The sequence below is a fragment of the Phalacrocorax aristotelis genome, chromosome 2 (genome assembly GCF_949628215.1).
Source record: "Phalacrocorax aristotelis chromosome 2, bGulAri2.1, whole genome shotgun sequence".
NCBI classification, from domain to species: Eukaryota; Metazoa; Chordata; class Aves; order Suliformes; family Phalacrocoracidae; genus Phalacrocorax; species Phalacrocorax aristotelis.
In genome coordinates, this window is record NC_134277.1 from 155,906,527 (window position 1) to 155,919,359 (window position 12,833).

Genomic DNA, 12,833 nt, shown 5'->3' on the forward strand with positions numbered 1-12,833 from the left:
AACTTCTGAATCTTCTAGTTGATTTCAGAGAAATATCTACCTCAAGCATCTGAGGTTCCCACTACATTTTTTCATGGAAACATGTTTCCATAGCTGGTGGGGAGGGGTGGATGATGGACACACGACGGGACAGTGGGATGCAGGAGCTACTCAACCCTTCTTAGACACTGGAAATCCAGTTATAGGAGCCAAATAAATGGGGACCCAAATAAAGGGGGAAAAAAATCAGACTCCATTATTTCTACTACGTACAAAGCAGTTCTGTATTTTTATAGAAGCAGTGTGAGGCTTTGGACCTTCTAAAATAGAAAAAATCTGAAAGTTATTCTCAGAAGAAAGGAACAGCTACATCATAGGACAAAAAAAGTGACATGTTCCTTACACAGCAGGAGTCCGGATCACAAAGTTGTTATCCAGTCCTATCATTGCCTGTACTTTCCACAAGAATTTTAACTGAGCAACAGCCCCTTAAAAATAATGTATGGACTTAAGGATTTTGTACTGTCAGAGAAAATATGAAATATCATTCGTTCGGTCATAGAAATAGGACCCCCAATGTGTAAGTATCTCATGAGCACTGGAAACTCCCACTAATGTCAGTAATTTGTACAGTTTTGGCACCACACAAGCTATTACCACTTATTTGTTCTTTACTGAAGACCAGTGACACGCTTATGCCAAGCTTATAAAGAAGACTGAAATAAAAAGCCCTAAGACTCCAAATGTAAAGACACAGCTCCCACTTGCTGTTTCAGAGCCCCACATCTCTCAAATTTACCCAGGAGGGAGAGGGAATTAATCCAGTCACTGGATGAAGTTATAAACTTCCCTTCAAATCCTGAAGAATTATTCTGATGGCTGTTGTTGACAACATGTTTATTAGTTTCCTGGTGTAAACAGCCATATGTTCTGTGGAAAAAAAAATTTAGATTTAAATCAGAGTTCCCACAGCTTGTTTGTGAATATGAACCTCTTGGAATTGTTTTAAAGCTTATCATTATTTCTGCTTTCTAAATAGGCAGGAATGAGGAACAAAAACATCAGTTGTTACTTCAAGCAGGTATCTTCTGCAACAGAGCTACTCAAGTGCCAAAGTCCAACCTTGATTCGGGGTTGCTGCAGGTCAGCCACGGAAGGTGCCCTTAGTACTAGTGTCCTGCTGAGCAGAGCTCGGTGCTGCTCCCAGTGCAGTGAGAGCAGCCCTCACCCCAAGGAACAACGGTACTGCTGGCCCCATGCTAAGGAATTAGAAACTTCTCTTTTGAAAGGGTTCTTTGTTTCCATAAATAATGGGTAAAATTCTTAAAAGTTCAAATCTTCTTTCTCAAAAGTGACAGGAAGCCCTTGAGCTCGAGTCTTCAACGCAGCTGCAGCCAAGTTACCAGATCACAGGACCTGTAGGATCCAACATGTCCAAATACTTTTGAGAACCTGAGCCAAGAGCTTGACTTTCGCCAATAAGAAATGGAACAGGGACTCCAAAGTGCTATTTGTTTAGAGTACTTAGCTGTCCTAATATGGCATTGTGAAACACATCAGTAGAACCAAAGCACCCCTTGTAATTACACAGCTAAGACGTTTTTTCGTGCTTGGTCTTTGCTGGTTTTGAAAAGTTTACTCCAAATCTATAGCTACTCGTCTGCCTGTCCAAAAGCCCAACCATTCTGGAGAAAGCTCTGCCGTCAGTTACAGCCCGCAAATCACAGAATCATAGATTAGTTTGCGTTGGAAGGGACCTTTAAAGGTCAAATCATCTTGATATAAACATACATGGTGGCTAGATGCCTCCATCAGGCCAAAATGGTGCTTTGCTAAGAAATTGTATGAAGTAATGTTGCACAGGGGCAGTCCTGTATTACCGTGTGGTCTCTCCTCTCTCCATTACTCTAGGACCAGCATTACATATCATTGCAGGCAGGAGTAAGAGAGTGTCAGATGGGGGCTGAAAAACAGCCTTCTAGGCCCTCGTAAATCTGTCTTGTAAATGTGGGTTAGTGTCCCAAAGGGCTTTTGTATTACCTGCAAAGGGGACAGCTCCAGGGTCAATGTCAGGACATTTCTGTCACCACAAATGGTCCTCCTTAGAAGAACTTCTGCAGCTTTCAATCATTCGTAATGAATTATTGCTGCCACAGTCACAGGACTTCTTAAGCACAGATGTCTTCTCTATTCTTTCTGCCAACATTCAGGATGTCAGTTTATCATGTATTTCTCTAAACCTGGGAGCAAAGGTTTTCTCACAGGTAGAAAGAAGCATTTCAAGTATTAAACTTGCCTCCAGTAGAATATTGCATTTTGTCCTCCAAAGAGTTCTTCTGATATGAAGCCCTAAACTCATCCAAAAGCTGTGAATAGAAGAACAGAATTTTTTTACTTAGTTGTAAATACGAGAAACAGGTAATATTAAAAAAATATTAGAAAAAACCCGACTGAGCGGGTATTTTCATTCACTTGCATCTGCCCACACTGCTTCCATATGAAAATGACAAGACTGTAGCATTAAATTCAAAAGCAATATAAAAGAAATATCATCTAAGCTGAACCATTTTAGTAGGCTTGAAGCTGTCCTGGCCTTTGTGGATTTTTTTGCTGAATCAGAGGTGTTACTTTTCTCATCGCGGTATCCATGGGCCAGCAGAAGCCCACAGCGGCTGCATGCTATCCTTCCTCAGTGACGTGCTGGAGACCATTCTGTGGGAATGCCTTGTGTTAGCATTACTGCAAACGACATGATGTGCTAGTACAGATGTCAGGTGAGAATTTCACTGTTACGATAAAAATCAGTACAACGCCTGCAGCTGGCCAGCATACCAGGAAACCTCTGCAGACTTATGCAACCCTGTCTGTTCCAGTTACGTCAATCAAAATTGCTCTGGCTTGGGAAAATAAAGCAACTACAAACAATTATTTTCAAATAACAAAACTCCTAAAATGTAATTGAAGAAACTCTGAACTCTGCTTTATTCCCATATAAAAAACATTCCATACATATCAGGGATTCTTCAGAATTCCCCTTCCTCCGTCTTGCCTTCTTGTAAAATTTACTTTTAATAACTGTCAGCTTCCTGAACCACAAAGCTGTCTTTTCTGTTTTGCTGTTATTCACTGGGGCAAAATAAAATGCTAAGGCAATAAGAGAACACAGGTGTGTTTATCCTGGGTCAGGGCAAAAGGAATTTGCACTCCAGCAGGAGTGGAAACACAATCAAGGGGCTAATGGGCTGTTTCCAGCCTTTGCCTGCTGCAGTGGGAGGTCTCCTAGAGGGGTTTGCTAAAGGACACCAGCCAAATACTGCACCTCCACCTGCACCCCCTACTCCTACCTGCTGCCCACTCTGATGGCTTATCTTGAAGGGAATGTGGTCATCCTCTTCCTTATTGCAGGAAGTCCCAAACTCGCAGAGAGGAGAGGGGTAGGCAGCATCTTAAACCCCACAATTACCCCCCAAGAAACAATCCCGCTTCCCTCGCAACCTGAAACTTTATCATTACAATCAGAGAGTAAGTGCCAGGGAGAGGTTTCGATGCCTTTCATCCCACCGGTGCCTCCAAACTGGGAGCTTGGAAATAAGTGCAGTGCAGATGTTAAAAGTGCAGCTACTGAAAAGTCTCCCTCTTACTGCAGAGCTCTTGTGATGAGCCACAAATGGCAATACTCTTATGGAAGAATACGACGGCACTGCACAGATATAACAGGCCAGGTTTTAAGAAGCAGTGAGCTCAATGCAAAGGTAGTTAGATCTGGGGGAGAGATTTTCAATAGTGTTTAAATCCCATCAATTTCCATGGCACCTAGGTGTTAGTCACCTTTCAAAAAATCCCACTAAGCACCGCCCCTTCATACCTGGCTTTTAGCTTGCAGTGGACAGTGCCTATAAAACCATGTTTTCTCTGTGTGTGGGAAGTGGGTTGAGACAACTACTTTGCTGAGAAAGTGCAGGCAGAAATGAAGCTTAAGAAACTGAAGCAAAAAGAATTATATTTTGAACCTAGGGTGTAGAATCCTATATAAAACATAAAAATATTGAGAATATAGCAGTGAGTTCAGGCAACTAGTATTTATTTTTTGCTATACTTTATAGACTTTGCTATAAAATTCTTGCACAATTTCATCTAACACGCAACAGAATCATTTCCCAGACCCAGCTCTCTCTTTCAACACACACGTGGTGTGTCAGTGCACTAACGGGCTGTTCCTGGTGCAGGGTGATGACAAGATACATCTTTGGTACATACATAGTGCCATATTGACCTGGAGTATTGACTGCAGACCCACATCCAGAAAGAACTGGAGAGCAACCAGAGAGGACTCTCGCAAGATCAGGGAGGGAATCAGAGCTCATAGTGCTTTCCCGATCACTTTCCAGTTAGGTGGAGAGTGATCTCTTTCCAGTCCTGGGAGGACAAAAAAAAAAAAAAAAGCAGTTATGAGACCTGCCTCACATCCACTCTCCACAATAGTGACTAACCAGTGGTTATTGTCCTTCTCTAAAGAGGGCTTTTCCAAGGTAAGCATGTTTCCATAAGCCAGAGAAGCACATAAACACCTAACATGCATGATGCATGCAAATCAGGTATCCTCCTCGGTCTTTAAATCTGTGACTAGTTAGAGCAGTCATGCTAATTCCTGCTTACAGACATAATCTTAAATTATGAACAAAATACCATGAAGGAATGCCTGCATAGATAATAGACACCTATGAAAAACACATGAGCAAGGACCTGTTTTTCAAAGTAAATTCAGCAGTTGGTCTTCAACTACAAACATGGTCCAATGGTTCATTATACCACTTTTGAAGCTCATTACTTGACCTATGTGTAGACCATATATGAGTTTATTTGAAACTGTCTCAGAATAAATGCTGGCATTTCTGGCCACATTTTTAACACCCAGTCTCCTCACGAGAAGACAAGGATATTCTCGCACATGGATTTGTTTGTCAGGAACATCCACAGAAAGTTTTCTGCATATATTACAGGGTATTACAAAATCAAAAGCCTGCATCCTGCCAAAGCAAACACCTGAAAGCCAGCATTCTCTGTTCATACATGGGGACAGTTAGGACACTCATCAAGAAAGCGGGAGCTCTGGTCTTGTACCCTCTCAGGTTGCCATTAGGCTAAAAGGAGTATCTTCCTCCTCTCCCCCAAACCACACTGCTGCCTGGGTACATTAGACATAGATTTGAGTGTACTTGATTTCCTATCAACACCTTTGGGAATGAATGGAAGCACAGGCCTGGGCTCCCAGGCAACTGAGTATCTCCATTTTCAACAATCAATTGATTTTAAGTTCACTTCACTTCCGAGGGCACATGAACAGCCTGAATAAAACCTCAAATTAAGTGTCTCAAGTTACGAATAGGTGGAATTTAAGCTTAGGGTAGTTCTATATATTCAATAGGAGCAGCTAAAATGTTGACTACTAAATGCTTATAATCAATTTTTCACAAATATCAAGGAAAGAATTGGTAGAAAATAAGTAATCAAAATGTAAAAAAACCAAAAGCAAAATGCAGAAAAATGTAACATACTCATGAACAACTTAAAAGTAATAACGTTACTCTGTAAAAGAAATTGACAGGAGCCACAGTTTGAACTCTGCCAGATGCCCTCAAACACTTGATTTTTATCCCAGCTAGAGCAAAACATCTCCCAGTCCTTTAATACCAGAAGACCACGGGGTGCTCTGTAGTTAGAAGTGAGCTGCACCAGCATGAAAAGTCATTGCCTGCAGGGTCAGCCAGAGCAATTCAAAGGTTTTGTTGGGTTTTTTTCCCCTGTCCATCTGCAGGCTGGTGGGCTCAAAGGAAGACGCAGCAGCCACTGAACTGGAGCCACGTGAGTTGCCCTCCCCTGAAAGCCAGGACACAGAGGGCTTCTGCCTTCTGGGAAAAGTCCAGGGCACTTCTTCCTGCTTCTCCCATGTCACTGGAAAGTCCTGCTCAATCATTTTTCTCCGTCCCCTTTGTGTGGCAGAAAAGCCCTGAAGAAACCCAAGTCTCAGCCTCCCGACTATAAAACACGGACTGAGGCTGCCAGCATGCCTGAGTAGGCGTATGCGTGACAGGAGAAGGCAGCTCAGAGATAGGGGAGGAGAGGACTGGGACAAAGGCAAGGTGAGTAGGCTGGCAGCAGCAAGACTGGGCAGGCCCAGCTGTAGCAAGGGTATGAAGTTCAAACAGGGTGATGCACAGGGAGGTGTGGGTTCTGGCCTCCTATCCACACCGTGTGTGGTACCAGGGAAGAGTAAGGCCTCCTGAGACACAGCAAAGCCAAATCAGGAACATGGCCTGTGAGCAAATACCTTCTAGAGGTTAGTGCTTTGAAAAGAAGAGGGTGATCTGGCAATGGTGGTGGTTGGTGGGGAACAAAGTGGACTCAAAATCTTTTTTTATACCTAGCTATAAAAGTATCAGCAGTTAAACAACAGACCGTGTCTCAGATTCCTCTTTCCAGGCGTTATCGTTTACAGACATTTTAAAAAACCACCCTCAAGTTCCATCACATTATCTATTAGGCTATGAGGAAGCACAGAGAGGGGGATCCATCATTTCCCTACCTGCACAAGATTCATCTGTGATCAGAAGTATTAACTGTCTAAATGATCATCAACTCTCCAAACAACATTTCTCCTTCCATTAAAAGAATTAACTAGACAAATGGCAAAACCCCTAAATCCATTCATTTAATAAGACAAGCTTTTCTGGGGGTGCTAAATTAGACATTAGAAAGAGAGAGAAACCTGCGTAACTAAAGCTGCCCAGGCAATGGTACTCGGTCATCTCTTTCTCTGCCTCACAGCTGTGCTGACCACCCCTACCAAACGGACAACATGGCCCACTTGTACAGCCCCCAGCCGGTATCCACGTGCCACCCTGCAGCGTTACGCTTTTAGTTCCCAAGCAGTGAGGCCACAGGTTGATCGTTCCCACTTTGTACCCCATGCAACAAGGCAACTGCTGGCCCATGCTCTTTTTCTCTTTATTTCCTGCATTTTCAGCAGTTTGCAGAGTTAAAATATACTCAATTGCTTAACCAGGGCCATCATCTGGAACACAGTCAAGATTAGGAAATCTGCATTTTGTGTCTTTCTGAACAAAGTGCCTTTAGGTATCAAGATAACACACTCAATTTTCAGCTCTGTGTCAGCAACAATTTTGTCTCGCTCCCTTCTTTCTTTTTTCTTTTTGTTTTAGTATGAAATGCATTCAAACAGAACCCAAATCTTTCCAAAGCTAACAAGGAAAAGATTTCTTCTTCTGACTGAAGTGGAGTTAACAAGGTTGTGATGAAGTGCTGCATGCCGAGACCTGCACAATGCCGGCAATGAACATGTATTAAAATGAGAGGAGTCATTGTAAAACTCTGGGCAAAGGGGTTGGGCCGATCTCTCTGCAGCCTGATGTATACCTCATTATTTCAACAGCAGACAAACAGCAAGACCAGATTGTTTACAAGAGTGTGGAGGTAAATCTTGACAGTATTTTGTTTATTCTGTTGTTAGTAATGACAGAACAGGTGATTATGAAGAGCAATTGAAGTATTTCTCCCCAGATTGGATGATTTATAACTCCTTGTTGATATGGTTGTCTCCAAACCAAAGGCTGTTGAGGATGGTGGGAGGAGGAAGAAGGAAGAAAAGAGAAGGCACAAAGAAGTAGTAACATGGTGCACTTGCAGCAATCTCTCTGCAATCCTGAACCACCCTTATGAGCATTCCTTGAGTCACACATACAAATGAGCACGCAGTCCAACACACAGCTAGGAACAAGAGTAAAACATTAAAAGAAGTACAAAAGTAATGCTTACATGGAAGGCAGAAGATAAAGTGCAAGCATTAGTCTAGACACAGGGTCATGCACTTAAAGCCCATTCATAATTTCTCACATTAAACCATCACTGGGATACCCCCAAATGAATAAGCCTGAGTAAAGCTCAGAAAAGCCTTTGTCAGAGCACAGGGACCAGGAAAGGGGTAGGTTAACATGTGCTACATCCTCACCTGCCTTAGTCAGAATAACTAGAACAAAGCCAAAGCAGCTGTGCCACTTTACACCAGCTTAAGCTATGACCCGTTTAAACATTTTTGGACAGAGTCCAGTGACAGAGTCTAGACATTGTTATTCAGAAATAACTTGATCTTCACCTTTTGCTTTTGTACAGATAGGAAGAGGAAATGCATGTCACAAAGCAACATTTCACACAGAACAGCAGGGAAAGACAGGATGGTAACCCAATTAAAGACAGATCAGAAATCTCTCAAAGCCATTTATAAAGAAACATAAACTATCTCCATCCTCCTGTGACTGAGTGAAAAGAGATTGCATGGAGCAAGAAATCAGGTGATCTGCTTTGCAAAATCTTCTTTGCCTCAGAGAACAAAATCCAAGAGCCACTTCATCAGCCTTGCCCCTTCAGTCACTGCTGCAATCTTCTGCTTTTATCTTCCTTAGTTCCTGATCTGGCAGACCCAGCACCAAAGAAAATGAGTCTTGCCGCTGTCTGCTATCTCATGTTTGCAAGGAAAATAAAAAAACCCTAAGAATCTAGCAAGGTCTTCTGTGTTTAGGGGCTATGTCAAACAGCACTGTCTTTTGCCCCTGACTGCTTACTAGAAAAGACTGTCTGAAGCAATGTACCTTCTCTAATTCTAATATTTTGTATCTTTCTGGTCTTCACTGCCTCTAGGTCTCCTGGTCACTAAGTTTTATTTTTAGCTTACTTCACTTTATGTAACTTCCATGGAAGAATTCAGCATGCTCCTTCCACGCGAATATCTGCACTAAGAGTAGGGAGATGAGGGATTCTTTGAATGGAACATCTGTGAAGTCTTTGTGCTACAGCTTCCCGAAGGCCCTGACATTCTGTCTCTTCCTTTGCTTCCACCTTAGCTTCTTGTCTCTTCATATGCAGCTTTTAAGTATATTTTTAGATAGCTGAACAATTCAAACAGTTTGCCTGGAGCCAGCATTTAAACTTAGACCTATATTTTCAGAAAAATGGATTTAAAGTTAGAATGGTTATTTAGAAGTTTCAAAAAGGTTGCTGTGCTGCTGAGATTTTTACATACCTTATTTTTGTAGCTGCTTATATTTCACATGAAAAATTTGTACATTAAAAAAATCTGTTTCAAAAGAAAGAAAAGAGGTCAATAAATTCTGTCATAAAATAGTAGACTTTTATTTATTTACCTACACTTCTCAGGCTAATCTCAGTGGGACTGCTTTAGTACAACACAGACTACAATTTGATGAGATCCTAAAGTCTGTGTTCAAGGTCCTAATACTGTATCTCAAACATCATGCACACATGACAAGCACTGGTTCAATAAAACCCCCTCTATTTGCTAGCTCTTTCTTATCAGCGGGTCCTGCACTTTTTATTTACATATTATTTATTAGATAATTATTTATTACAGATTTTTACCAGTGGGTGCTGCACTTCAGTCACAATAACCCATTGCCATGCTAAAGGCTTGGGGAGGAGTGGCTGGAGAGCTGCCTGGCAGAGAAGGCCCTGGAGGTATTGGCTGACACCCAGCTGAACATGAGCCAGCAGTGTGCCCAGGTGGCCAAGAAGGCCAACGGCATCCTGGCTTGTGTCAGGAATAGTGTGACCAGCAGGAGCAAGGCAGTGATCGTGCCTCTGTACTCGGCACTGGTGAGGCCCCACCTTGAATTCTGTGTTCAGTTTTGGGCCCCTCACTACAAGAAGGACACTGAGGTGCTGAAGCGTGTCCAGAGAAGGGGAATGAAGCTGGGGAAGGGTCTGGAGAGCAGGTCTTGTGAGGAGCAGATGAGGGAACTGTGGTTGTTTAGCCTGGAGGATTCTGAGGGGAGACCGTATCACTCTCTGTAACTACCTGAAAGGAGGTTGTAGTGAGGTGGGTGTTGGTCTCTTTTCCCAAGTTAGTAGCGACAGGACAAGAGGAAATGGCCTCAAGTTCTGTCAGGGGAGGTTTAGATTGGGTATTAGGAAAAATTTCTTCACTGACAGAGTGGTCAGGCACTGGAACAGGCTGCCCAGAGAAGTGGTGGAGTCACCATCCCTGGGGGTGTTCAAAATACATGTAGATGTGGCACTTCAGGACGCGGTTTAGGAGGCATGGTGGTGTTGGGCTGATGGTTGGACTTGACCTTAGAGGTCTTTCCAACCTTTATAATTCTATGATTCTATGACAAAAAACATTTTTGTAGATTAATGTGGCAGGGGTAAGCAGTATGCTGCTTTTCATGCTGTCTGTTCTCCTGTAGCTGGCCAAAATGAGCATCAACTTCTTGGGAGCCTTTGCTAGTTGAACAAAAGCACATTCATAGCCCACACACTAGTCTGATCCAAGAGGGCCCAGGTTCTACTTGCAAATGGGGAACCACAGCCTTGGAAGATACATGGAAAAGAAAGCCAAATGATCTCAGCAACTATCAGAATGGATACAGTGGTTGGATATTTGGGAATTAAAATGTGAAAACACAGCCCCTCATCTCACAGGTGTGCCCCTTGCAGATTGCAGGATTCACTGGAAGACAGCAATTGAGCTTGACAGACAGATTAGTTCTCCTCTAAAAGAACTCCATCTATCACCACCACAGCCTGTCTGCTAGTTCCAGGGAACCCAAACTTCCTGACCTTACTCAGGCATCTGTTGAGAAATTGTCTCCATCAGCCATACAAAGACACCACAGAGAGATGAAGAACAGTGAACTCCAGTGGATTTTGCCTGCAGAAGAAAACAGTGGCTCCCCAAGAACCTCACCCCTTCCTGGCTGGACAAACCTGTCTTAGGTACCCAGCTGGCCTCTGGATGATCTGATGATACCAACCTCAACAGATGAAGACTTGCTTCCTCCCACAGGTGAAGTCTATGATCAGCAGCAAGGTTGTGCTGGCCCTAGAGACCATGTCATTACAGGAGTAACATAGGAACTGCTGGAAAGCCACATGTGCCTCAAGGGTCACAACACAGCTACTGCTGTCTTAGCCATATCTGCTTACCATTGAGTTTGCTGCTGTTATGACCTGCCTACCTGCTCCCCTCTATTGCTGCTGTTTCATTAAGGCTCAGACTACTAGTACAAAACCAAATAAAAACAAAACATTGCAGTTCCTTGCTTTCTTCTGGCACCACTGCTGGTCTGACTCATCCACCACTCACCTCTTCACTTTACACTTACTATTTCTGCTGGTGCTTCATGTCCCTCTTGTGCCTCCCACACAAATGATACCAGCTACCATCCAAACATCAGGATCTTCAAAGACTGCCACAACTGCAGTCTTTATACTGGGATACTTCCCTTCCCCACGCTGCCAGCAGTGTACATTTTCCTGGCAATTACTTTGGACATATCCTGTGATGCTGAATTAGAGGAGACCGAGCAGAAGGAAGATCAGAGCATCAGTGGGGTGACTTGACCTTGACAGTCAAGGAAAATAGCATTCAGGTGACTAGGACAGCAGACGGAAGGGTTCAGACAGAATGGGACTATGCAAAGAAAATCAATTGTGATGGGGCTGCACTGGAAGGACAATTTACCACTTTTCAGCTCATCTCCAGGTTTCCTCCACAGTAGTATGTTCTTACCTACAGCATATGTAAAGTAATCCAAAGAAACTTAGTCTTCTCATGGCCTCAAACTGGAAATCCAAACCAAGTGGATCTCTTTGATATTTGCCTATCTGGGCTTCAGCTCTTCCTTAATAAAACAAGGACTTAAACTCATCTCCTAAAAGGTATGAAAATGAATTCCATAATATTAACGATAGTTCTGAGAACCACAGAAGAGCGTATTAGGAATTTAACATTTGTGACTTCAGTGTAGTATTAAACAGAACCCACTGGAACACAGTCTGAAGCTGCACAGTGAATCAGTTAAAGCTGATCATTCAGCAGATATCAATCTCTCTTTTGCCCTGAACAAAGTGCATCATATAGAAAATATAGTCATGAAATAAAACCCTGTATTGTAATGCACAGAAAGGGTGTAAACGAAGGTAACATGGAAAATGATAATTCTAATGCTTATCTTCAGAGTTACTGCATTTGTAACTGTATTTTCTTCTAATACAGCTTCTTGGATGAAATATCAGTATACGCTAGCAAAAACTAAATTCAAACCAGACAGCTGGATGTCATTTTTTTCCCCCTCTAAGGAATGTCACGTTTGGAATGGCCCAGTGGGCAAAGGCGAATGCATAATGGTTATTCAGAAAGCAATTAGATTCTGACCGCAGGGAAATGTTTTCTGAATGGATTGAGCTTTAATAGAATAGACCCAATAGTCATTTTTGTTCCTGTATTTCTTATATAAGGAATCTTTTTTCCTTAGAGTTAAGATCTGGGTTAACGACGAACACATAATTATACTATTCATGCAGTTCTTCACTATGAACTCATACATAGTTACAACAGCTAACAGTTACAACAGCTGCATTCTTAGATAGATATAAACAAAAAAGTAGCTAAAGATATTTTGAGGTAAATTACTTTACACATGCCCTCAACTACAAGCACAGTTACATTAGTGAATTTTTAGCCCTTTCATTTACAGAGACGTGGTATCAGAGGAGTAGTCTGTGTTTTGGGCTGATAAAAACAACAAAAGCAAGTAGTAACCCAAGCCATAATTAAAAGGGATTTATTTGCCTTTGAGCAAACTCTAATGATTTAGAAATCTCCTGTCTTCTTGTGCTGTTTCTTTCAGTTCTAAGACATGAGAAGTTACACTGGATTTACCAAGCTAATAGATAACAGGCCTAATTATGTTCTCAACAACACGGGCAAATCTCAAAGCAAAGGCAAGAAGGTTCAGGCAGGTTATGTAAGCCAACACTGC

The 12,833-nt window shown here is 42.4% G+C and overlaps 1 protein-coding gene across 2 annotated transcripts in view; it reads right to left on the minus strand.

Moving 5' to 3' along the window:
• Positions 1 to 241: 241 nt before the first annotated feature.
• The window catches only part of LOC142053738 (uncharacterized), a 42,087-nt gene continuing 29,495 nt past the window's right edge, over positions 242 to 12,833 (minus strand). The window contains exons 5-9 of one of the 2 annotated variants that reach the window (XR_012659306.1): positions 9,074 to 9,127; positions 4,237 to 4,395; positions 2,276 to 2,345; positions 2,020 to 2,171; positions 242 to 1,395 (exon numbers count right to left, since the gene is read on the minus strand). Coding sequence is in view for 1 of the 2 variants with exons in the window: in XM_075085803.1 (XP_074941904.1) it covers positions 4,340 to 4,395 (56 nt within the window). In the remaining variant the exon portion in view is untranslated. Of the gene's footprint in view, positions 1,396 to 2,019; positions 2,172 to 2,275; positions 2,346 to 4,219; positions 4,396 to 9,073; positions 9,128 to 12,833 lie in introns of those variants that run through there. The other variant, XM_075085803.1, reaches the window with a different exon arrangement.